Source organism: Alligator mississippiensis, chromosome 16 (genome assembly GCF_030867095.1).
Source record: "Alligator mississippiensis isolate rAllMis1 chromosome 16, rAllMis1, whole genome shotgun sequence".
Lineage (NCBI taxonomy): Eukaryota > Metazoa > Chordata > Crocodylia > Alligatoridae > Alligator > Alligator mississippiensis.
Genome location: NC_081839.1, coordinates 6,910,755 through 6,934,914, shown reverse-complemented (window position 1 = coordinate 6,934,914; position 24,160 = coordinate 6,910,755). Strand labels below are relative to the sequence as shown.

The window sequence follows — 24,160 nt, the reverse complement described above, 5'->3', positions numbered from 1 at the left end:
ACCTTACTGCTGGGAGGCAAGGTCAGAGCTTGCCTCTTGACTGATGATGAGCACACAGCAGCTGCTTACTGTGAAACACAGCGGTGCAGGATCCTACCTTTGCTACAGCTGCCTCATCGTGGGAGACTTGGCAGGGCGTGAGACCTATACACTTTAGAGACTTAGTTAAAGCCTCAGAAATAATCCTTATGGCGGTGACTGAGCCCCAGGCCTCTCCTCCCTTTAACCCAGGGGTGGGCAAAATGGTGGATCTGGCTGGTGGCCAGACTCTGTTTCCCAGCAGACCATGCCTGCATCACTATAGGTGGTTTCCATAGAAACCCCAGCAGCAGTGGTGCTGTGATGGCTGGGATCTTGCGGGCAGCAGATCGCAGCTCTGACCTGGCTCCGGACCACGTTGCCTCTGCTGCAAGATCCCACCCCTGGAGCCGTTCCCCTCCTAGCTGCGCACCCTGCCAGAGCTGCTGGGGCAGGTCTCCACGGAAACCCTGGCCCCATGCTGTCAGGGTACCCCTGCTCCTAGGGTCTCCATGGAAACTGGTACAGCAATACAAGCAGGGGCTGCTGGGAAATGGAGTCTGCTGTGGGTCTGATCTGACCCACGGGCTGCATTTTGCCCAGTCCAGACTTAAACCCCTTCCTAGTCCCTGCCCTGCTCTCTTAGCTATGCTTCCTATTGTACCAGCCACCCTAGGTATTCCTTCTGAGTCTCTTCCGTGTTGCAGCCTGTGGTTTACCTTTCTCAGACACCGGCCCCTACCCTGATGCAGCCTCTGTGGGCACAGATCTACACAGTGGCTGGCCCAGCAGCATTGTCAAGGGATAGTTTGTGGAGCTGGAGCCTTGGGAGGCCAAGGCAAAGCACATGAGTAAGCAAGACCTTCTCTCCTTTGGTTTCTGCACTACAGGTAGGATCTGCATGGGCCAGCCTGGGTGGTTGGAAGGGCAGAGCTGGGGGCAGCAGGGACTTGGCTGCAACCTCCCAGTGCAGATTGCTCAGGGTGCCAGAGATAAGTGGCACCTGCATCCTGGGAAAGTGCATGGGGGAGGCACAAGCATACAGTACCCATCCAGCTTAACATGAATGTTAGTCTTTATGCTGGGCAGGGGCAAAAGTGAACAATACCAATCAGCTGTAGTCCTATTTTAAAACCAGTCCATTTGTTGATTCAAGGTGGGAATCAGATCACAGCTGTGACACGCTGAAAAAGTCCCTGGTTTCACTAATTTTTCTGCTTGGCCACTGGGGACAGCACGTCCTAATTCAAAGCAGGAAGCAAGTTCACCAAAGCATACGGTTTTTGGAAGCAATGGCCTACCTGTCAGCAGCTGTGAGATACTGTGTCGTAGCATCTGATAAGGTAGGCCGTTGGCTTATGTCTTTCTTAACTGGTTAGTCTCTAAGATGCCATCCTGCGCTGCTTTCTGCTTGACTTCAGCCTAACACAGCAAGTGCTCTAGTTCAAAGCACTCTGGGAAAAGGCCTTTTTCCTTCTGGGCCAAGCTGGTGATCTGTGACTTGGGCTGCAGGGGTTGCTTTCCATCAAGAGATCACAGCTGCCAAGAGTTGAAATGAAGAAACGAGGTTTCCTTGGGAATAGCTTTAATTGGCCTAGGCACCCAGATGCCACAATCTTTTAGGCACAAGCTGTTCTTCCACAGGTCTGAGAAAAAACCAAGTGGAAAAATGACCTTTGCTTAACCCTTAAATAGTCATTTCAAAAAAAGGGAGGAGGGGGCAGTAAATCTGCGGAGTCGAGAGAAGTTATCAAGAATAGCTACAGACCAAGGAAAGGGCAGTTGAAGGAGAGCAACCTAGTTAGATAAAAGACCAAGAGCGCTGAAAAAGCAAAAGGGTCATTACCTGTGGCTGGCTCAGTGTCACTGTCAGACAGCTCTTGTTCTTCTGTTCCCTCGGTCCTCCTGGTTACAACAATGCAACTATGATGTTTGAAACCATCCCAAAGACGATTCTCAGGGTAAGACTACGCTGTCCAAAAAAAGGGTGTTCTTATCTTGAGTTGGTTTGGGTTGCGGGAGCAATGAGGACACACTTGCTTGAGTTAGCAGCTTGAATTCAAGTTGTAACAGAGCCTGCTTTGCACCAAATCAAGCCTGCTTTACACCCTCCTGGGCAGGCATGCATGTGTAGCCAGCTTTTATTTGATAGGTTTTCACGCTGGTTCTGTAACACTGTAGTTTTGCTTAAGCAGAGTGAAGTGCAGAATTGCCAACTCATGATTTTTGACATTGTTCTTAAAGACTACGCTTTAAGAATGTGAAAAATGTAGCTCTGTCTTTTATCTATATATATATATATATATATATATATATATATATATATATATACACGAATATATAGCTGTCCAGAACAGCTGCAAGAACAGGACATGCAGAGATGACATCTTTCTTTTATCTGTATAGATATAGATGGACAAAAGAGAGAGCTACATTTTTCACATTCCCAAAGTGTAGACTTCAAGAACACCAAAAATCATGAGAGTTAGCAACACTGGAAGTGGGCAATTCATTGAGAGCAGTTACTGGAGGGGCGGGGGGTAGATATGCAAGAAACCAAGTCTCCTGGGTGGTAACTTTACTGGCAGGACTAGCAAGTGGCTGGGGATCCGCCAAGGAGCTGGGAGACTTGATCCAGCTCTGCCACTGTCTTATGTGACCTCAGGCAAGTCCTTTATGCCTTGCCTGTAGCTTGATGGTCTTTGGTGTTTTAGGTCAGGGCTTGGCAGCCTATGACCTGGGAACAATTTTATCTGGCCCATGGAGTGTGGAAATTGGTGGTGGCTTGGTGGTGGTGGGGCTTCTGCAGCATTTTGGCAGTGGGGAACCGAGTGGCGGTAGCCCCTTTGCTTTCCACCCCAGATTCAGCTGCATTATTTTGGCCTGTGCTCCTTAACGGTCTCTACTATAGACTAAGCTGTTCTGGGCAGGGACAGTCCATCACCGTGCACCCACAGTGCTGGGATAAAGAAGCTGTACTTACAACTGGACTGCTAGGCACTCCTGGAATATGAGTGATAAGGAGGCTGCCTGCCCTTGCCTATAGCACGAAGAGCCCTCCCCGGGGTGCCTGCACAGGAGAGAGCAGCTGTGGGGAGCATCCCCAGCTGACAGCCGAATCTTTTGCACTGAACATGGTTAGCTGACAGCGTTTTACGTGCCAGCAGCCACAGGCCCGCTCTCCAGGCTAGTGTTTCTACTGTTCCTGTGGCTGTAACTAAACCAATGGCAATGTCAGTAGTGTGGAGGATCTTAGCAAGCACATCCCAGTGCAAGCATAGCCCCTGCCTCTTGATTTTGTCACCATCAAGTAATAGCTACAAGCAGATGAACAAGCACTCCCTCTAAAGGGACAAGGTACAGTCTTCTGCAGACCTTGCAATGGGCCAGGATGGCTACTGTGAAATCAGTGGGTGTCCAGACAGAAAGAGGGGTGCAAAGAGCTGCTGTCAGGTATCCAATCCCCTTGGTTTCCTGGGAGCTGCATGTGCCCAGGGCCTGACACGGTATTAGAGCAGATATGTAGCTCTGGGCCCAGTCTGCAACCAAGTCATTTTACAGGACTTTACTGGGCTGAGTCAGTCAGTATTTGCATATTTGACTGGGCAGTAAATCTTCCCAGTATTGTGAAAATTGATATAGGAGCCTAAATGGAGAGTATCAATACATTGCAGAGTACTGAGCTGTGGGGAGTAACCCACATGTCATTTGAGGGGCCATAGGTTCACCAACGACACTGGGTGGTATGGAGAAGGGAAAGAAAACTCCCTGAGTATAATAAACCCATGGTCATCTCCGATCACAGCATCCCTTGCTGACTGCCAGGGGATAAACAGGCCACTGAGGCTGTCGGCTCAGCCCTTTTCACCACCTCTAAATTAATCTAAAAATGGAGAATGAATATTGAGATTTCAGGCTGGCATAGTGCGTGATCCCAGGGATTTGGCCACCCCGACTGTAGCTGCTGCTGACTGCTTGGGAACCTGAGCTCTGCTTAATGTCTTACAAAGTTCAGCACCATAGAGGACAACACCTAGATCACCCTGCAGCCAACAGAGCCCAGGGAGTCCAAATACAGGTCTCTGGGGTCCTGGTTCAGTCTAGGATAGACCCCAGGTTGGGATGCAGAGGTTGATCTGCAAATGCTGTTGCTTTCTCAGCCCCATGGTACTTAATGAACACCCAGAGACCTGATTGCAGTGGTGAGCTCCATGTATACCAGCCATAAACTGACTCGCACTATTTATTGCACTCTCTTATCCATTATGACTAATCACTACAGAGCAGTGAAGCTTAGCTCTTTATTTCCCCCTGAACATATCTTCTGGCTTCATAACGCTGTAAAAAGAAAGATCATAAATGGGCAGTACTTAAGATTCAGCAGGATTCTGGGTTTATTGAAGCTGCTCAGCTACGTGACTACTGGTGCACTATTATTTATGTTAATGACTATGCAACAAATTGTTTTCAACAAGAATGGGTCTATCGGATGAATCGTATTTCTCCTTAATCATATAACCTGTCAGACACACGAATCTCTCTCTTTAGAAGAAAATTAAAAAACCAGTATGCAGGGGAATATTTTTTTCAAGGAAGTTTTTGTGTCTAAATGCAAAAAAACCCTTAGTTTGAGTTAGTAAGTGAGTAAGCACTTGAACACTTGGCTCAGGGGCAAAATATCTTCTCTAACTACAGTGAACTGGGTTCAGGCTCCTTTGTCCCAGACTGAAAATTGGCTGAAGGAGCTTACAGCAAGGGTAAAACTACAGTCAAGAGTCCTGAGCTGTGGGGAGCGGTTCACTAGAGAGCCACGGGAATGGGACCCGGAGTTGTAAACAACAGGGAGAAGAAATGCAGGCTGAAGATCCCAGTGCAGATATTAAAGATCTGGGCGTTCTCCGTTACAAGTCAACAGGAGTAGGACGGGACTCCTTAGGGAAGGGAGGCTGTGGGCGAGTTACCCGGGCAGCGCATTACATCTGTGGGCTAGGAACAGGCAGGCCAGTTGCTTCCTGGAGGGATGATACAGAGCGGGAGCCTGACCCAAGATACCTCTAGTCTTAGTTAAGGCATTGTAGAAACTTCACGGTAGGCAGCACTGTAGTCCCGTATGTCTAACGACCCCTTCTCCTCCCACCAGCTAATTGCTGCTCGGTGTTTCTTTGGAAGAATTGAAGGCCTGCGATATGCCTTTGAGCCCAGTAAATCCACGTATTTCATAACTGAGACGTAAGGTGTTAACCCTTTCCGTTGGTCTTGAGGGGTCTTGAAATGCTACCTGGCTTTATAATGCATACAGGATCCTGACCACTGGGTGTAGGGTATATGTGGTGATCTCTTTCAAGTACTGACAGCACAGCCACTCCTCCAGACTCAGCGTCACCTCTGCCTCTGTCAACTTTTCTGCAAACTTCAGCAGCAGCAGTGTCCTCTTAATGTCGATCCAGTTCTGGAGCAAGACATCTGTCATTGGGTTCCTGGCAAAGAGCTCCTGGCGTGGCCCCCACAGCAAGATCTGCAGAATGCTCTTCGCTTGCTGGAGAGACACTCTCCTGTGGCGGTCTGGATGGAGAAGCAGGGTGGCCAGCTGCTGGAGCCCTTGCGAATAGATGGACAAGGCTGGGATGGCGGGCAGGTCATCCCACCGGAGCCCTGAAGCCTTCTCCAAGGAGTCGGCTGCATGCAAGATCTCATAGATCAAGAGGACTACTTGGAACTCATCTGTATTTTGGACCCGATCTGATTCTTGGGTCTGAAGTGCGGGTCTTGTTTTTCGTACAGTTTTGGAGAAATTGCTGATGAGTAACCTTGGAAGTAGCAGCTCCGGGGTCAGATCTCTGTCCTGCTGGCCCTGGGGAGGAGATGGACAGTGCACCAAGAGCAGGTTCTCTGGGCAGATGTTGTAGTGAAGAACTTCTTGCTTCTTGAGATACTCAAGCCCAGTGCACAACTGCAGGAGGAGGAGGCAAGCCAGGCGTTCATAGTGACCAGGGCTAGAGCTGTGCAGATGTTGAGATTTCTTCACAAAATCAGCCAGTGTTTGGTAAGGAATCTCAGGAGAGATGACCACCTGGGCAAGATGAGGTGAGACCCTGGGGGAACTACTGGTACATACATCTTCCTCCTGTTCATTAGGACAGAACTGGCTCAGCTTCTGAGGGCTTTTTGGAGGCATGACATCCTTAGGGAGAGAATCGATGAAGTGGCCAAACACCTGCTGAATATTGAAGTGCGCTTCAAGGGAGGTCTGTACGGAGAGACTGCTGGGGTAGCATTTATGGACCTGTCAGGGAAGAAACATCAACATGCCATCAGTAGAGCAGGATGAAGAAAACAAAATCAGCTCTCTGCCTTTTCCTCTCTGACCTCTGCTGTTTAGCTGGGCCGATCTCATTGACCAAGTCCTGGGTGCTCTTGTTTCTGCAAGTTCGCCTTGCCTGTCATAGGCAGGGAGCAAGGTCTAGGGGACGTAGGACTGTGCAGGGTGACAGATGCTAGAAGTCTTACAGGGTCACACCGGCCAGTACAGTAGCACAATCATTTAACATCACTGTGTGACCCCCACTTTGCTGGATGTGGTGGGGGGAGCCTCATTGCAGAATTTAGGGCTAACATGCAGGGTGCCTTGATCAGCTTTTTTTCTCTAATCCAGGGGGAACTTGGTGCATTTACAGCCACTATCTTATTCTCTGAATCCATGGTTAAGCCTCACTGCTAGCTTGATGTATGCAGAACACTGTTAGTTAGTGGAGAGGCAGGTGGCAAGCTGAGATCACTGCTCCTGATCTGCTCATCCATTAGCCAACATACAAACCATTCACTGTGCACATCGCATCTACCAAAGCCTTGCTTTTTGCTACAGTCACTCCATCCATCCTCCCCGACCCCATAGATCTGCTTCCTCTCCCTGTTACATTTCACCTGGTTAAGCCTGAAAGCTCTTTGGAGCCTGAGCAGTGTCTCACTAGCAGTTCATAGAGCACCTGGCACACTTGAGATATTACTGCAATTATTAATAAAGGAAGACAAAGCCCTGGCTGGAACAATAGGTTCCAGAAACCCTGAAGATGGAGTGTGATAGAGACCACAATGCTGACTACAGTAATAGAGAGAGGGTTGGACTAGATGTGACTGCCTGAGGTCCTTTCAACCCTAATTTTCTATGATTCTAAGATAATATGGAAGATGATGCAGCACACGCCTTGCTGCAGCCCTTGCTAATAGCATGGAGATGGGAAGCAACTTTGCCTATAGTAGTCCATTGCTAGGTTTCCTGCCCCTTCCTCTGAAGCATCTGCTGTTGGCAACTCTTGGAGACAAGATGCAAGACCCACAAGATGGCCCACATGCAGAATCCAGTCCAGCAACTCCTACTCGCCAACCAGGCTACAGATCTGCAGAGCTCTCTGCCTTTTCCTCTCTGACCTCTCCTGTTGAGCTGGGCTGATCTCATTGACCAAGTCCTGGGCGCTCTTGTTTCTGCAAGTTCACCTTCCCTGTCACAGGCAGGGAGCACGGTCTAGGGGACGTGGGACTGTGCAGGGAGACGAGGCCTGGGATGAATCTCTTTCCCGTGCTCCACTTACCTTCAAGTGGACGCTAGAGAATAAGGGCACGTCCATGCCTTTAGAAAGTGCTTTGAAATCTGTGAGCCCTTCCTCTCCTTCACTCCCAAACTGCCACCAAGTACTGTTGCTCCAAGCTGCTACTACAGTTCTTCCCTCCAGACTGTGAGCGGTACTCAGTGCCCCAGGTACTATTGCACCAGGTTGCTAGTGGATGGAAGTACCACTGAGTACTCCTGCAACCCAGCAGGCTTGGAGGGGGGGCAGGTTATTATGCCCGATGCCCAGAAGTGGCCACAGATTTTTCCAGGGAGCTCTATGCCCTGAAACCTGGCTCATGGTCTGCAGGGTTCATATGATCTGCAGCATCTCTCAGCTCACCCCAGGGCCACTCAGCAAGCATAAGGCCCAGCCTTGGTGTTAATCTGTGCTCTGCCTTCGGGCGTCCCGGCTGATAATTGCTGAGGCTGGTACAGATCTGGGTGTTAGAGGTGGGAGGGGATTTTTCCAGAGCTGGATTAGCCTGTCTGCTGTGAAGCCCACAATTTTTACTCTTCAAGGACTGTCTTCATGGCCAAGAACAACAGGCTGTACTCACAGCACTGCTCCATGGTTGGCACTGCAGGGTTTGCCAACATGCGTGTGACCATCTTGCCCTCTAGCGGCTGTAGCCTGTAAGGCGTAAGGCAGTGAAAGAGCAGGTAGAAGAAGAGGGCAAGGATAAAAGGAGAGATGAAGGTGAGGGGGAGAGAGAAGAGGAGCTGGAAACAGGAAGATGAAGAAAGCAACAGGGTCTAAAACGGAGGATGGGGAAAGTTCCCGCTGATGCCCCACGCCTGTGATTGTTCCATGGGTCCCCGGTTTATTTGTAAAATGCCCATGTTTCTCTTTGCAAACAAGCTGGACAGCTGATGGGAGTGGGGCTGGTGGTACATGAATACCACCGGGACTACAACTTGGCTGCAGCAAGCGGAGAACTCTTGTTTTTAACCACACGTGGGCTCTATGGATGTAGCAGGGCTCTGCCCTGGCACAGAGGCACATCAACCAGGGGGACACTGGCATTTCACTGGGACTGCTTTGAATAAGAAGCCAAAAGTGCAGCGTTGGGAAAGGTTTGCAGGGACCTGGAGGACTCTGCAGTTTGGGAATTTGGCCATGGGCCTTTTCAGCACTGGTGCAGCAGGTCATCCCCACCCAAGGTCAAATCCCTGCAGGACCTGATCCTTCAGCTCCCACTGTCTAAGCACTCTGTGGGCTGCTGTGGAAATTCGGGGTCCTTTCCCTTGCTTTTGTACTTACCTTGGCAGCAAAGACCTGCTGGGCACAGCAGATGCGGTAATACCAAGCGTCTCCTGTTTCACAACATGGCTCCTTGTCCAGCAGCTTGAAATCTGCCCACTTCTTTCCCGCAAGTTGTGTTCCTACCAGCTGCTGCTCCTCCTCCTTCCCTACCAGGATCTCCTGTACCCGTGTGGTGAGATGGGTCAAAGACACAAGCTGGCGCCCCATCACTTTCTCGTAGACAGTTGCTTGGTTCTCCAGGTCCTTGAAGAAAGAGAGGAGCTCCCTATCGGGTGTAGTAAAGGTCAGGAGCTCTAGGTGACTATTCCTGTGAAAAGGGTCAGGGTGGGTTTTATTCAGCCTCCCCCAGAGCTGAGGTTCACCCATGCTTTGGGACTTGGACAAGTATCTTTTAGGATGACTTGGAGGTCTAGACTGGTTGGAGCTGAGAGGCTTCTCCTTGTTCAGGAGAGTGCTGGAGTAGCAATATCCCCCACTTCTGCTGGTCACGGCACTGCTGACGTACTGCAGAGTATGGGAGGAGGCACCTCTGCCTGGGCAGTTATGAGAGGGCACCCTCTCGGGCAACGAGCTGGTTCTGCTAAGCTTTTTTGGCAGGGGTGGAGGCAATGAGCCAGAGCTGGTGTCAGAAAGGAGCCTCCCAGGCGAGCTCCCTCGGCAGACTTTGTTTGGTACCAGGTGTGCTCGGATCTCTCCTGCAAGGGAAGGCAACAGAGATAACTGTGACACTTGTGCTAGGGACCCTTTGTCCTCCAGATGTTTGACAGGTGCCCCGAGAGTTGACGGGGACCTACTCTGTGCAGTTCCCAGCTGCATCTCCCTCCATCCCTACTCATCCCCATTGCCCCATCCAACCCCCTCCCCACTGCCTTCTCGTATGCACGCAGGGAATCGAGAGCTGGGACTGACTTCTCAGGGGAGGCAGTGGAACAAGGAGCCAGGAACAGGGGCATTTGCAGAGAGGACTGCGAGGCGGTGCACCCTGGGCAGACACTTCACTGGAGAGTGGAGACGAGCTCAGGGTGTCCTTGTTGATGTCCACTCAACTGGGCCTAGATGCAGTGGGGATGAGCCCTGTACACCCTGGGCTTAACTTTCCCCATGGCTGTCCCATTGACCGTGGACAGAAGCACCAATGCGTGGGCACAAGTTGGAACCACACCAGGCCTAAGCCTGAAGAACTACTCCTGCTTGATCACCACCCTCCGCTGTGTGCTCCCTTGGGAGGTTTTTCATTCAGATGGATAACTGATTCACTCTTGAGATCCCAAAGCTCATAGCACAAGGTGCTACACCTTGTAATACAGAAAAGGGAAAGAACCACAGCTGGATGGGGAGGACTGGCTTTCAAGTGCTCAGTGCCCAATGCTCTCAGCTGTGCTGAGGTCTCTTGGTAGTAGTCATTAGTTTCCCCAGCAATAAGGTGATGATTCAGTTGGCCAGGCCCCTTGCTCACCTATGTTGCTGTAGATGAGATCTCCTGGACTGCTGGGCTGGGAAGAGCTGCCAGCATCTGGGTCTTGCACTGAGGAGGATGCTTTATCAGAGCCAAGGGAGCTTGGATCAGCACTGCCGCTGCTAGAAACGGACCCAGCCGTTCTTCTGATGCTCGATCTGCAGGGAGGGAACTGAGAGGTGAGGGCCAGGTGCAGGCAGAGCATCCTACTCCTCGGGAAGCAAAGTGTGAGAGAAGGGGAATCGGTGGAGTCGGTGTTGCCTGGGGACCCTGTCAATGGGCATGCACCAGCCACGGAGGTGGGGAGTGGAAAGACTGGTTGTTTTCCTGTGGTCTGTGCAGCTTCTCTTCCCCCAGGTGGCAGCATTGCCCCTTGTTCCACGCTCCGTGGCCCCAGCCATGCAGCCCGCCTGGGGCAGTGGCTGGTTCCTGCTCACCTTCTCTTGCTCATGCTCCCCGGTAGGGTGCTGGGCCCCTGCACTGCGATCCCCACCTCGTTTCTCATGGGGCTGCAATAGTGTGTCAAGAGGGGTGTGCTTGTGTGACCGAGGACACGAGCAGAGGCGAGAAGGGTGGTGTCTCGCTTTCCCTGTCTGCCCCTTCGATGGGGCAGAGTCATGGTTGGGTATTGGAGGCTGCACTGAGGTTGGCAACAGGGAAGGTGGGGTTGGCCCTATATCTATTCTGCTTTGGGAGTGCAGAGGGTGGCCTTTGGTGATGCTGACTGCCAGCATGGATAGGCACTGACTCCTGCCAGGTGAAAGCCATGAACTTCTGGAGCCCTCACCCACATTGTGCGAGTGAAGCCAGTACACAATGGACAGTCCCTTGTCCTCATTCCTGTGCGTCACACTCATTATTAAATGGATGAAAGGAGGATGGGATTTGGGGCGCTTAGAGACATCCAGCCATAAAAAAGATCTGAAGTCGGATAAGGACCCACCTGAAAGAAATGAGGAGGAGGGCGCCGCAGGCCAGCGTAAGGTGAGAAGAGAGACAAGAAAGCCTTTAGGGGAGATTAAGAAGGTCGTTAAGGTGAGAAGCATGAAGGAGTCAGCACAGCCACCAGCCAGCTCCGAGTCTCAAAGTGCTTTCAGTTCCTGGTCGTGGTCTGGGTGTCTCATGTCCTGTTTTGTCTGCTTTTGTAACCGTGAGACTGAACGCTCTCAAGCCCTGCTGCTTTCTTTGAAATCAGTCGGCTCCTAAGTCCTGCAAATGCTCTTCAATGAGCTAGGCCAGAACTGCCCATGGGGTTACACCAGGGATATGTTTGCCCCGCGACGGTGTCTTTTTTTTAAAGCAGCCCATAACTTAAGAGGCCTTTAAATGAAGCTCCTTGGGCTCCAGGAGTGACCTGGAGCAGTTCCCTGGCAGGTTCAATAATTGACTCGCCACCAGCTGCTCCCTCCTTGCAAACTTCTGTGCAAGCAGCTCCCCTGGGGGATTGTTTAACAGGGATTCGAGGGAAAAAGATGCTTTGCTAAACCAGAGGAAGTGCAGCTAGGGCTGTTAGACCACAGGTGCCACAGGGGCTGTGAGCAGCTCCCTGGGGACCCAGCCTGGGGCTTCCCACTCATTAAATAGGGGCAGTTCTCCCAGGCCTCAGGCTTTCCACTTGTTAACCACCCCCTGGGTTCCCAGGCTTTCACCAGGCCAGGTGCTTCCAGGCCTCTAACTCTACACATTAACCCAGCTCGATTCATTGCCCTTTCAAAGAAAAGTATGCACCTGGGTAAACGGGCAGGTATCTCCAGGGATGCACACTTGGGGAAGGGTTGCTCCATGGGGAGAATATGTCCCTGGGGGACACTGACTGGCTGTATGACCATGGTCAAGTCTCTTGTCTCGGTGCTGCTTCCCGTCTGTGACATGGGGGTTAATGAGGAGGGCTGAGCACCGCAGGGCTTGTAGAGTGGTAGAAAAGTGCAAAGAGGTCTTCTCTGCACATGCGTGTGCTCATGCATGACCCAGCACAGTGCTCGGAGAGCTTTCTGTGCATGCGTGTGACTATCATGTGCAAACTCGCCCTGTGACTGACTATCCGACCTCTCCACGAATCCCTCCCGCCTGTCTTAGCTGCGAATGGCCCTCGGTGTCCTAGACCTTCACCTCCTTTATTTCATCCCGGCTATGTCATTTCTGGGTGCTGCTCAGTAGGAGACTCCAGGGTGCTGGGATAAGGGGAGGGTATTACCCTAGGGGTAAGACTAGCAATGCGACCCCCTGGGGTGGCAGGGTTGCAGAAGCAGACAGGCATCAAGGCTCAGCAGCTGAAAAATTGGCTGGAGACAGGAAGTTGCTCAGAGCTAATGAGGGTGGTTCTGCCACCCACCTCCTGAGCTGATGAAGAGGTCCCACAGATGCTTCCTTCCTTTATTTGCTGGAAGGTAAAAGTGTGAAGGGCAAAACACTGGTGCTATTTGAACCAGCCACCTTTTGCTTCTGAACCAAGGCACTGGGCTACTTTGATCTCGAGTCCTGGCTGAGCTGGCAGTGACCAAAGGTGGCCGCACTCCACCAAGTGAGTTTTATTGACTCCACATCCGCCTCCAGTGGGCATGTGTCCACTTCACAGCCCCTTCCCCTCCCACCCAAAATTGACTCTTGAGACAGATGGGCTTCAATCACAAAGTTTATATCCCAATCTGAGCTACCCAGTAGTGTCGGAGAGCACAGGTATACGGTTTCAGTACAACCCTAGCATAGAGATAGCTATACAATGCTATGATGGGGCATAATGTGCTATTTAAAACTCTCTAAGTACATCTGTGGCCATGTTGGAGTGATGTTGTAGCTGAGACGGTCCAGGAAATATGGAAGAGGCAAGGATTTTTGTGGATGATTATCTTTCATTGGACCAGCTGCACGGTTGTTGTACGTGCTTTTAGGCCATAGGAGGACAGCCAGAGACCTGGGGTCTGCTCCTGCCTCTGCTGCTGACTTGCTTAGTGACCCGCAGTGAATCACTAAACATTTTTATGCCTCAGCTCTCCCACGGCTCAGCAGAAAGAGTTGCTCCACAGAACAGACATGGAGCCAAGTTCACCAGCGTCTAGATACAGGGCTCAAACTCGGTCCTTTAAGAAGATTGGTTTATTCCTGGTCTTTTGGATAAAGGCTCGGGGATGGATTCTGACAACCCCAAAGTTTAGGGCTGTTTGGGTCACGTATGTAGGCAGACGCACATCTCTGATCTTTTCCTTCTTTTTTTCAAAGCTCATAGCAAGCCCCCATTGCAAATGCCTCTTCCTCCCTCCCCTCCACCTTTGTCTGCTGCTATCAATTCATGAAAGCATGGGGCTTACACTCTCCGGATTCAGGACACGCTTTGTCCAGGAGTTGGCAAGCCCCTGAAGCATGAGTAGAGTAGCAAAGCCTGTTACCTTTGTGTCTTCCCTGGGAGGGGTGGAGGGTCCGCTTGCTCAGGCTCGGCCATCTCCTTCTTTTCCAAAATGATCTGTGCTCTGTGCTCTGTGCTGTGCATCTCGTTGGCCAGAGCTTCGGTTTCTATTACATTCTCACTCCGAGATGGCTACTGACTGGGGAATTATATGCCAGTTTTCCAGGAGAAGGGCCCGGCGGGTATTAGACCTCGGGAGGGCTGTGCAGCTGTGGCAGAGTGCTGGATGCTGGGAGAGCTCGCGCCCATCTGTCAGGCGGAGGCTGCTATGGGGAACCGGCTTTCACAACACTTTGCATAACCACTTTGCTTACAAGAGGATGTTCTTTTGAACTAGGTTTCAAAACCTCTTACTGCATTAAAGGAAGCCAGGGGTTAAAGTCATCCTTGGCGTCACGCTCCTTGTTAATGGAGTTACTCCAGGGGTCACTCTGCCCACATAGGTTTGTGGTAACATTTATGCTGCTTGCACCATATCAAAAGATCAAAATGAAGAGTATTACAAATGTACTGTACGTTGCTGCAATTCGTGAAGGGCATGGAGTGGTTGGTTTTCTGTTCTGGTTTTCATGCAGTAGCTATTCCCAGTGTAGCAGGTGCAGGGGTCAAGTTTTTGTTTTTGTTTTAAATTACTATTATATATTGGAAATATTTCCAGGGAGATCTTTAGGAGGCTGGAGATCCGGAGCAGAAGTCAAGGAGGCCTGGTGAGTCTTTAACACAAACAGCCCTTCTCGCATGTGTTTTCAAGCATTTGAGTTAAATTGGCATCAATAAAAGCATATGACAAAAGCATTAGGGCAGGGGTGGGCAAAATGCGGCCCGCGGGCCAGATGCGACCCACCAGCCCGTGAGGCCCCTAAACAATTTAGAAAATTAAAATTAATCTGCCCTGGGCTGCCTGGCATGCGGCCCTTGATGGCTTACAAAACTCACTAAGCGGCCCTCCGCCCAAAATAATTGCCCGCCCCTGCATTAGGGGCTGTCTAAGCTAAGAGAAAGGATGCGTTTGCTTTAAAGCCCTGGTACAAATCGGACAAATTTGTGTCTTAACAGACATTTGCTGGTCCTACATGTTATCTCCTTTTGTCATGCAAGCTTTGACTTGCCAATAGCGGGGTCTGAGAGTGACATGCTGTGGCTGGATTTAATAAGGAGCCGGATAATGTTGGCCAAAGAGGTGACCTTTGCAGAGAGGCCTCAGGCTCCAGGGCACATACTGATCGCTTGCAGAGGTTTGGGCAAATAGCTGGAAAAAAAAACCTTGGGCAACATTCATATGTTCCCACGGGCAGATGCATTAATTTCCAGAAGAGGATTGTGGGATCTGCCTCACCAGATCAGACCAGGTGGTTTTTCTAACCCACTAGCCTGTTTCTGGCAGGGGCTAGTAACAGGGAGCTCAAAATAGGTTCTGGAAACCCTGAAGATGGAGTTTGATGCAGACTACAGAAATAGTTTCTTCCTGTCCCCTTAGTTAAGATTGGCTGGTGCCCTGAAGCACACGGATAGATGGTCCTTCCAAATGTAAAACATCCCTTCTGTATAAATGACTATCTGTATTTTCCAGATCCCAGTTCAATACTTTTCTGCTAAATGCTTGGCCTCGGTGACAGCTTGTGGTAATTAGTTCCACAGGCTTTGCACGCTGTGTGAAAACATTCTCTCTCTTTTGAGTTTAATTCAGTTCCCTTGTTGACTTCTCTGGTTCTTGTTCTGTGAAACCATAAATCCAACTCCCTTCTCAGTATTGCATTGTGAAGGCTTTCACCGTATCCCCTTTTACTCACAGGCTCCAATTCTCTCTCCATTCAGACTGTGCTCCTTGTCCAGCCCTGGCCAGTTGACCACGTGTGTTAGGAGGAGAGTTTTCTGCTGGTCTTGGAAACATCTGGCACTGGGTGGTGAAGGAGGTAGGACCAATTGGTCCTTCTAGTTTAGACCCGGGGTTCCCAAAGTATTGTACACATACCCCTGGGGGTTTGCAAGACATCACTGTGTAATGGCAGATATAATTTTCATTATGATAATTGGCATTTACGGGGTTAAAATAGAAAACATAGGCTGGTAGGGGTACGCAGGTAGCTGGTAAGTTTAGACATGGGCACACAATAAGGAAAAGTTTGGGAACCTCTGGTCTAGACTCATTGATGCAGTCACTTGGGCGATTCCCTCGAACCCTTCTGAACAGCAGATAGATGCCACATTGCTCTGTGCCAGCTGCTCTCCATAACCAAATTGAATGATAAGGAAGGGCCTTCAGCTGATGGCAGACAAGAAGGGATTGGCACACGGACACTAGTAGCTCAGCCAAATGTTAATGCTAATGCCTCCAGCAAAATCAATGGAGTTGCTGGAGAGGCCCATTCATTTTGCACTAGAAGCCAGTATGTCCCCGTACGCATGCTTGCTTTAGCATGGGCTCCCTTGCTAATAGCCGAAATGAGCTACATCCTGCCCTGTAGTCCACACAGCAGCTGTCTGGGCATCACCATCTTTCCTCCTTGCTCTAGTGATTAAGGCTAACCCTCTAATAAAATATTACCATCCCAAATTATAATTCCCAATCATCCTGCATGCTGTGTTTGGCTAGATTTCCACGATGGATGTAGTGAGATGAACAAAATTAATCACTCCGTGTAAATAATGAGGGGAACAGCATTTACTAAGCTGCGGCTTATTTGTAACCGCACTGGCACTGTGCACTGTACACTGGCAACCGCACTAATGGGAGAGCTGTGTAATATTTGTCATGCAGCAGTGTCCCTGTGCCACCCATCTCCCAGGGGGCTGTTGCCATGCCCCTGTCCTGTGGGCACCAGTGAGCCCCAGTGGTCATGAACACATTTGGGCTTTCACTATTTATAAAGCGCAGGGTTTCCAGGTGCAGACAGCCTGATCGGCATGAAATAACTAAATCCTGAACATTTTGCCCCAAGCACTTGCACCTTCTCTCCAGACTGTAACTCGGCCCTGAAAGCAAGGACACGCACAACCTTTGAAGTTTCAGTTTGAATCTCCCACTTCCTCCTGCAGCAATGCGTTTAATGCAGAAATGTCCTGATAAGAGGACGGATTGTATTGCCTGTCTCAGTTCACACGACATGAGTCGAGATTCCACATATAAATCCCGCTGCGGGTCGGGAAGTGTTCAGCATCTCAACAGGGAAGTGCAGAGTTTTGCAGGATTGGACCTCAAGGTTTATATATAAAATTGAGGATCTGTTTTAGACCAGAGAGACACACCAGGGCTGTGCAGTCCATCCAACCTTGAACATGAACACACACAGAAATGGGGTTCTCTGATGGTGCTTGGAAAAATGGTCTGAGGTTCTGCTAGTCGTCGTCCGAGTTTTAAATTAATAGATTCATAGATGTTAGGATCGGAAGGGACCTCAACAGATCATCAAGTCCTTGATCGCTAGCTTTGGGAAAAATCCAGATGCCTGCTTTTCTTGTAGGACTTTAGGGCACACATCGGATAAATTACACCAGGAAAGAAGCTGCTTAGGGCACTTGCACAGTGTCCATTAGATTCATTGATTCATAGATTGTAGAGTCGGAAGGGACCACAATGGATCATCATGTCCGACCCCCTGCCCCGGCAGGAAAGAGGACCGAGGTCAGATGACCCCAGCCAGGTGACTATCTAGCCTCCTTGTGAAGACCTCCAAGCTAGGTGATAGCACCACCTCTCTTGGAAGCCCATTCCAGATCCTGGCCACCCTTACTGTGAAAAATGTCTTCCTAATATCTAACCTAAATCCACTCTCAACTAGTTTACACCCGTTATTCCTAGTCATTCCCTGGGGCGCCTTAGCAAACAGCGCTTCCCCTATTCCCCGTTGACCTCCCCTAATACATTTATAGGTGGCCACAAGATCTCCCCTCAGCTGTCTCTTGTGAAGGCTGAAGAGATTCAGCTCTCTCAACCTCCCACCCGTAGGGTCTATCACGAAGGCCACTAATCACGCGAGTGGCCCTCCTCTGGACCCTCTCGAGATTCCCCGCGTCCCTCTTGAAGTGCAACGCCCAAAACTGGACACAGTACTCCAACTGCGGCCTGACCAGTGCCGCATAGAGGGGGAGCATCACCTCCTTTGATCTATTAGTCATGCACCTGCTAATGCACGACAAGGTGCGATTGGCCTTGTTGATGGCCTCGTTACACTGCCGGCTCATGTTCATCTTGGAGTCAATTATGGCCTGCACAAATGTGTTCTTTGATTATTTTCTCTAGCATTTTCCCAGTAATAGAGGTAAGATTGACTGGTCTAAAGTTACCTGGCTCATCCCTTCTCCCTTTCTTGAATATGGGCACCACATTGGCCCTCAGTCCTCAGGGACCTGGCTGGAGCACCACGAGTGCTCGAACAGTTGTGCCAGCAGCTCAGCTATGACACTGGCCAATTCTTTCAGCAGCCGTGGATGGAGGTTATCCAGGCCTGCTGACTTGTGCCCATCCAGCTCCTCCAGGAGCTCCTTAACTATTTCAGAACTAATTAGTGGAGTATCTATTCTAGCCTATATGCTAGGGCTGCTGTGGCTTACATGGGTAAGCTCAGGGCCATTTAAAATCCATCCTGCATTCAGAATACTTTTGTTTGAGAGGGCATAATCGGTGTTATTCATCCAAGACAGGTGCATATAACTGCTTTACATTGCTCTCAGTTGGTAACTCAATGCAGAGCCAAGGATAAGCAGGTCTGACACCAATAAAAGCAGAGCTCCACTTGGTCTCTCAGTGGTAGATGCAGTGTATTGGCATGATAATGGGTGATGGAGCTGGCATTACTGCTCTGTCTTCTGTCCCTGGCCAGGGGATAGAGTCCTGTCCTGAGAGCTGTCAGTTCAGCCCCTATCATCAGGACTTAATTCCTCAAAACAATGGAAAGCAGCAAATCAATGAGCTTTTCCGGCTGGACTTTGTGCACAAACCCAGAGCTTTGAGCCCTGTTGGTGTTACTTTCTGCCCACTGCTTGCTTAACCAGATTTCTACGTAATGCATTAGAATCGGAGTTGCAACAGGACTCACAGTCAATGCAATTTTGGGTATGTAATATGTCTGGCTAGTCAGATTCCCCAGCCCATGTAAGGGTTTGATCCTGCTCCCATTGGTGTGACTGGAACTGATTTCCCTTGCCTTTAATACTAATAGCAATTGGATGGGTCACCTACAGAGTAGCTTTGCAAGCTGTTTTGAATGCTGTTTCCTGGTTGCTTTTTGAAGTATTCCTCCCAGCTGTACTTGGGTCTTAGCTGCGGGTTTGACTCACGACCGTATTGTAATTAATCATCGCTGCAGAGTGGTGGAGCGTGGCTTTATATTTCTCCTTGGACACCTAATCTGGGGCTATAATGCTGTAAAAATAAAGAATATAAATGGGTAGTATTTAAGATTCAGCAGGATCCTGATCTTATTGATGGTCTTCAGCTAACAGGGTCAGTAAATTTCCCTCATTCGGATAAGTTATTTATATTAATGGCCGTACAGCAAACTGTTTTAAACAACAGTAAATTTATTACGTGCATCATATTTCTTAATGAATAATGTTACCGTCAAGGAAAAGTGGGGCCCGTGTAAAAAATTACAAGATTAGCATGGGAAGGGAATGTAGTCCCACAAAGATAGATTGGGAGGGAGCTTCAAAAAGCAGAAGAAAAGGAAAAGGATGGACTTGTGAAGAAATAGTGATGCCAAATATTGCTATTGTTTCTTTTATGATAATAAGAGATAATGCCGCGATTAAAAATAATGTAGGCATTTAAACAGCAAAGCACTTTTTTTTTCTATTTGTGCTTCACCGTTTAGGCAATAGAAATCGCGTGGTTAGCGGTAGTTAGTTGTAGATTCTCTGGTTCTGCACTAGCCCAATTCTGCTATAGTTTAGGTTTTTTGGTATTGCGGTGAGCTACTTTAATTTATTTGATTTGATTTGATTTTAGCAATATAATACGAAGACTCTAAGGAAACACTTCTATTCCTAGGAGGTTTTGTACATCGCTTCTTTTCTCCCCTCTCGACAAAACCTAAATTTAGGACCAGCATTCTTCAGTAACGTCCCATTCAATTCCAATGTCCCTGCTGACAACGGAGGCTCTGATTTCCGTGGAGCACTTCTGCACAGGCGTGTGTGTAAGATTAATTCAGGTCTTTCAGGGGGTGGGGTTGTACTCTGGCTATTTTTATGGTGGTTGAATGTTGCGAGAGTGAAGGAGCGGCGAAACGATGTGCTGAAGCTGAAGAATAATCTAATTGACCTACAAAATATAGAGAGCCTTGGGGCAGAGGCTTAGCTGATGTCAACCGTCATAGCTCCATTGCACCAGCTGAAATGTCTGCCCTTCATTAAAAAAAAACCACCCATAGACTTTAATAGCTTGTAGGCTAGTTGCAACAGTGACAGGAAAGGGAACATTCGCACAAGGATGAGGGCAGTGTTGAAACTCTTTCCTAAGTGCGTGGTGTGGTACATGTTTCTCTTGCATGCTTCTCCAGAGGGGCAGTGTGTGACTGGTGGCAAGAGAGGACAGTAGCAAAAGATGAGATTTTTCTAAAGATGGGATTTTCTTGTCCAAAAGATGGGATGTTCGTGTGTTGCTGGACACTTGTGGAAGAGCTTCCACTGGAAGCATCTGTTCTCGTGAGCATTTCCCCTAATCTTTGCATTGTTTCCAGGAACCTTCCTAGAGTCTCATATGCCTTTCTAGATTGATCTGTATTGAGGATCCTCAGAGCGTTATGGCCACAGTGATTCCTATTGGTCTGATAAAGAAAAATACCTGTGTCATTCCACGTGGTATTACAGTGTATTCGAGAAGCCATGTGTTCCCTGGACTAAAAGTGAAGTTGGAGTCCATCATCAGCTGCTGACAAAGAGATGGGACTAAAAGTGAAGTTGGAGTCTAACTTCACTTTTAGACCCATCTCTTTGTTAGCATCTGATGGAGTCCATCATCAGGTGCTAACAAAGAGATGGGACTAAAAGTGAAGCTCGAGTCCATCATCAGCTGCTAATTACTTTTAGTCCCATCTCGTTATTAGCGATGGACTCCAGCTTCACTTTTAGTCCCATCCCGTTAAGTTGGAGTCCAACTTCACTTTTAGTCCCATCTCTTTGTTAGCATCTAACAAAGATGCTAACAAAGAGATGGGATGTGAGATGGTGTTTAATGATAATCATAGAAAAGAAGGGCTGGAAGGGGCCTCTGGAGATCATCTGGGGCAGGTCACTGTTGTGAGATGGGGAGGAACATGGTAAGGTCCCTGCAAATGGAAGAATTAAAGTTGCATGATAAAGGCAAACGGGGCCGTGGTAGATGCATCTCTGCAGAGGGGGTTCATAGCAAGGGAAAAAAGGGAAATATTAGTGAGGCTGATATGGGGAGAGCTTCTATGAGGCCAGAGGGAAATAAATGGTGCCCGGAAATGGATCACAATAACGACTTGCTTTAGGACAGGTTTGTGGTAGTAACTGCTGAGCGTTGGTGAAGAATATATGGTTTAGAATGGAAGTGTCTCAGCTGATTTATTGTTTTTCCCCTCTCTGAGTCCTGGGCTAGCTACTCGTTGATTGATTCCTAAATCTGCTGTGCAGTTTCAAGTAAGAAAGCAGCCTGAATCTGCTCAAGACTGCATTAAATAAGAAGTCAGACTGATAGATAAGCAGCAAGATAATAACTGTCTGCCACCGAGGAGGCAACAAAACACAGCAGATTGGAAATATGTTGATACTACTCCCAGCTCTGCAGCTCTTCCTTATTAAGCTTGCAACGAAGTCATCACACACAGGAGGCATAGGTGAACGCGGGCAGAATAAAGCCTGGCTGGTGAAATTATTCAGCAACTTGCAGGATAAGCTCCCTCCATGCCCTCTTTTCCCCCCATGGCTTGAGCTGTCTTGTCTTCCTATCTAATAGCTTTGCTGAAGAAGCAAGTTGAAGTTGTGTCCCTGCCAGTGACAAGCTACAATGCATGAAGAAACTGGAACCAGTTTTCAAGATGAGCCCCTGGGGACTGCCATTGTGTGAAGCTGCTGTCATGAGCTCACAGGGAAGCCACCGTAAGTCTTGAAACTTGTGCGGTACTCCAAGGTTTTCCTAATAAAAGAGCTCCAGAGGACTTTGCTCGGGCAGAAGAGATGCCATGTGCACTAAGGGGACTTGTGAGAGAGAGATCTCCATGCTATCTGCCTAGAAAGGCTCCTTGCCAAGCACAGACACAGTCTTGGGTGCAACTTTTGCCCTTGACATCAGTGGAAGCAGGGACTTTTCACTTGGGCTTGGGAGAGCCCTTACAGCTCCACCGATCGGTGGTCCAGCCCTTGCATTTGCAGCTAATGCCAAACCAACCCTTTCTATCACATAGCTTAGCTTTAACTTCGTGCCCTTCCTGAGCAGTAGCTTCTGTTGTTTCATCACTCCTTAACTCAGGGCCGCTTAATCATTTTGTCATGAAATGTGTCTGGGATGTTCGTTAGCTTCAGTGACGTTTATGATTGCTCAGAGGTCAAAGAGGTGCTGACTAGCAGCCTCCTGAATTATGCTCCTTCAGGAGCGTGGAGCAGAGGGACTGGGGCATCAAGTCCAGTCCCCTCCTATTGCAGGCCCGATAGCATCTATATAAATTACATCTCTTATTCCAGAGGCCAGATCTGTCGGCCTATGCACAATTCATGGTGATATAATGATGAAGGGCTGTTCAGTCGACGCTTCGCTCAAGATGCACTGTTGTCTAGATACCAGGTATGGTGCATCTATGAACGTTTGTGATGTTGTTAAAGTGCCATGAGGGTCTCCAGGGAACTGTGAAAACGTCAGTCAAAGGGGCTCTGGTCTGGTCCTACAGGTTGAGGGTAGCGCGGGGGGTTGGTAGCTCACCTATGTCAAAAATTTCAGTAACGGTCTACAAGGGAAGACAGCAGATGGAAATGATGGTCTGAAAGCTTTTGAAGTTGGAACAGGCAATGATGCATAAACCATAAAGTGAAGATGATGATGATTATGACAAAAGGTTATAAAACATAAAACAATCAAATTAATCTTCTGCAGCGAGGCGTGGACTCACTAGTATATTCATATTTATCTCCATTGTCATCTCTCTGCCCAGCTATTCCTAGTGGAAGGTTGTTCCAGGACCTCATTGCTCTGAAGCATAAAGACGGTCTCTACATACCCCGGCTCTATGTATTTATGGCCAAATTAAACTACTTATTCTTGTGCCAGCAGTTCCCTTTGCTTAAAGAGCTTCTGCTCCCTCCTTTCCTCCTGTGTATTGCCCTGATGTATTTATGGAGAATGATGTGTCCCTGCTTGGCTGTAGTTGTGATGGTGACACTCAGATATCTCTGTATGCCTGGGAACAAAAGCACAAAAATCAAGGAATGCCAGTGTAAGTAACATATTAGTTTTGAGCACTTGTGTGACATCCCCCAATTAGTAATCCAAGATATTACAGAGCAATGAAGAAGCTTAATTTAATCAGATGACCATTCAATTATTGATGTTACAAAGTCGTTCAGGTGGGACTTCATTCATGGAATAGCAATTTAAGAGGCTTCAGAGATACTAGATGGCCCACAAAAGATTACGGCCGGCTATTTTTCCAAACCCTCAAGATAAAATGTGGCAAGAGAGGGATCACATTAGTGTTGTTTGTTTGCCCATCATTCAGGATTAGAAATGTTATGATTTTATACCTGAAAGCGTTTTTTTTTAATAGATGCAAGGTTTTTGTTGGAGGCGAGGTTTTCACGTCTGCATCTTGAACAGCAAATAGCTGCCTAAAATGTTTTGCAATAGTGGCTTCATGTTTAAACAAACTGTAACATTATCTGAAAGCAAAGACAGTGTACACTAGCACTTCAGATAATAGCTAAATTTCTTTCTAAATTGGTTCAATTTAAAGCATTTTGCAGAATTAACTCTCCAAATGGCAACTCCATGATAGCACTGTTGCTAAACGTAAACAGAATATTAAATACGATAGATCAACGGTTCTGGTTATAGAATAAAGAAGTGAAAGGGGCACCCACCACTTCAAATTCATATTTTGGAATTGCTTTAAAAAAGTAGCCTGCTGAAAAAAGGAGCACAATGAAGAAACACACTGTACCTTTTGAAATGTATCTGTAAAATAGTACAATGTCATGGTTGTAAAATGTAGTTTGTTTTTAGAGGGAAGCACTAGGAGATTATTACATGATAAATCTTCAAATGATGGATTATTCTGTAGTCAGTTTTTTTGTTTAATTGCAATGAAATAGGAGCTCTCCTTTTACTAACATCTTTTTCTCACTGTTTATTTGCTCTGGAATATGGCTTTATAAATTCATTTAAAAAATGAAATGCTCCACAGCCATTTCTCTTCATTTTCCTTTTCTTCCCCAATCTTTTGATTTGCAGCTAGAACAGAG

At 48.4% G+C, this 24,160-nt stretch overlaps 1 protein-coding gene across 1 annotated transcript; it reads right to left on the bottom strand.

Annotated features, from left to right (window-relative positions):
- Positions 1-4,285: 4,285 nt before the first annotated feature.
- On the bottom strand, positions 4,286-14,108 carry PEAK3 (PEAK family member 3). Its single transcript, XM_014599800.3, has 4 exons — positions 13,728-14,108; positions 10,345-10,502; positions 8,886-9,583; positions 4,286-6,301 (listed from the first exon to the last, which is right to left on the bottom strand). Exons 1-4 carry the CDS (start codon positions 13,826-13,828, stop codon positions 5,303-5,305), a joined length of 1,956 nt encoding a protein of 651 aa, XP_014455286.2. The 5' UTR covers positions 13,829-14,108; the 3' UTR covers positions 4,286-5,302.
- Positions 14,109-24,160: the final 10,052 nt, after the last annotated feature.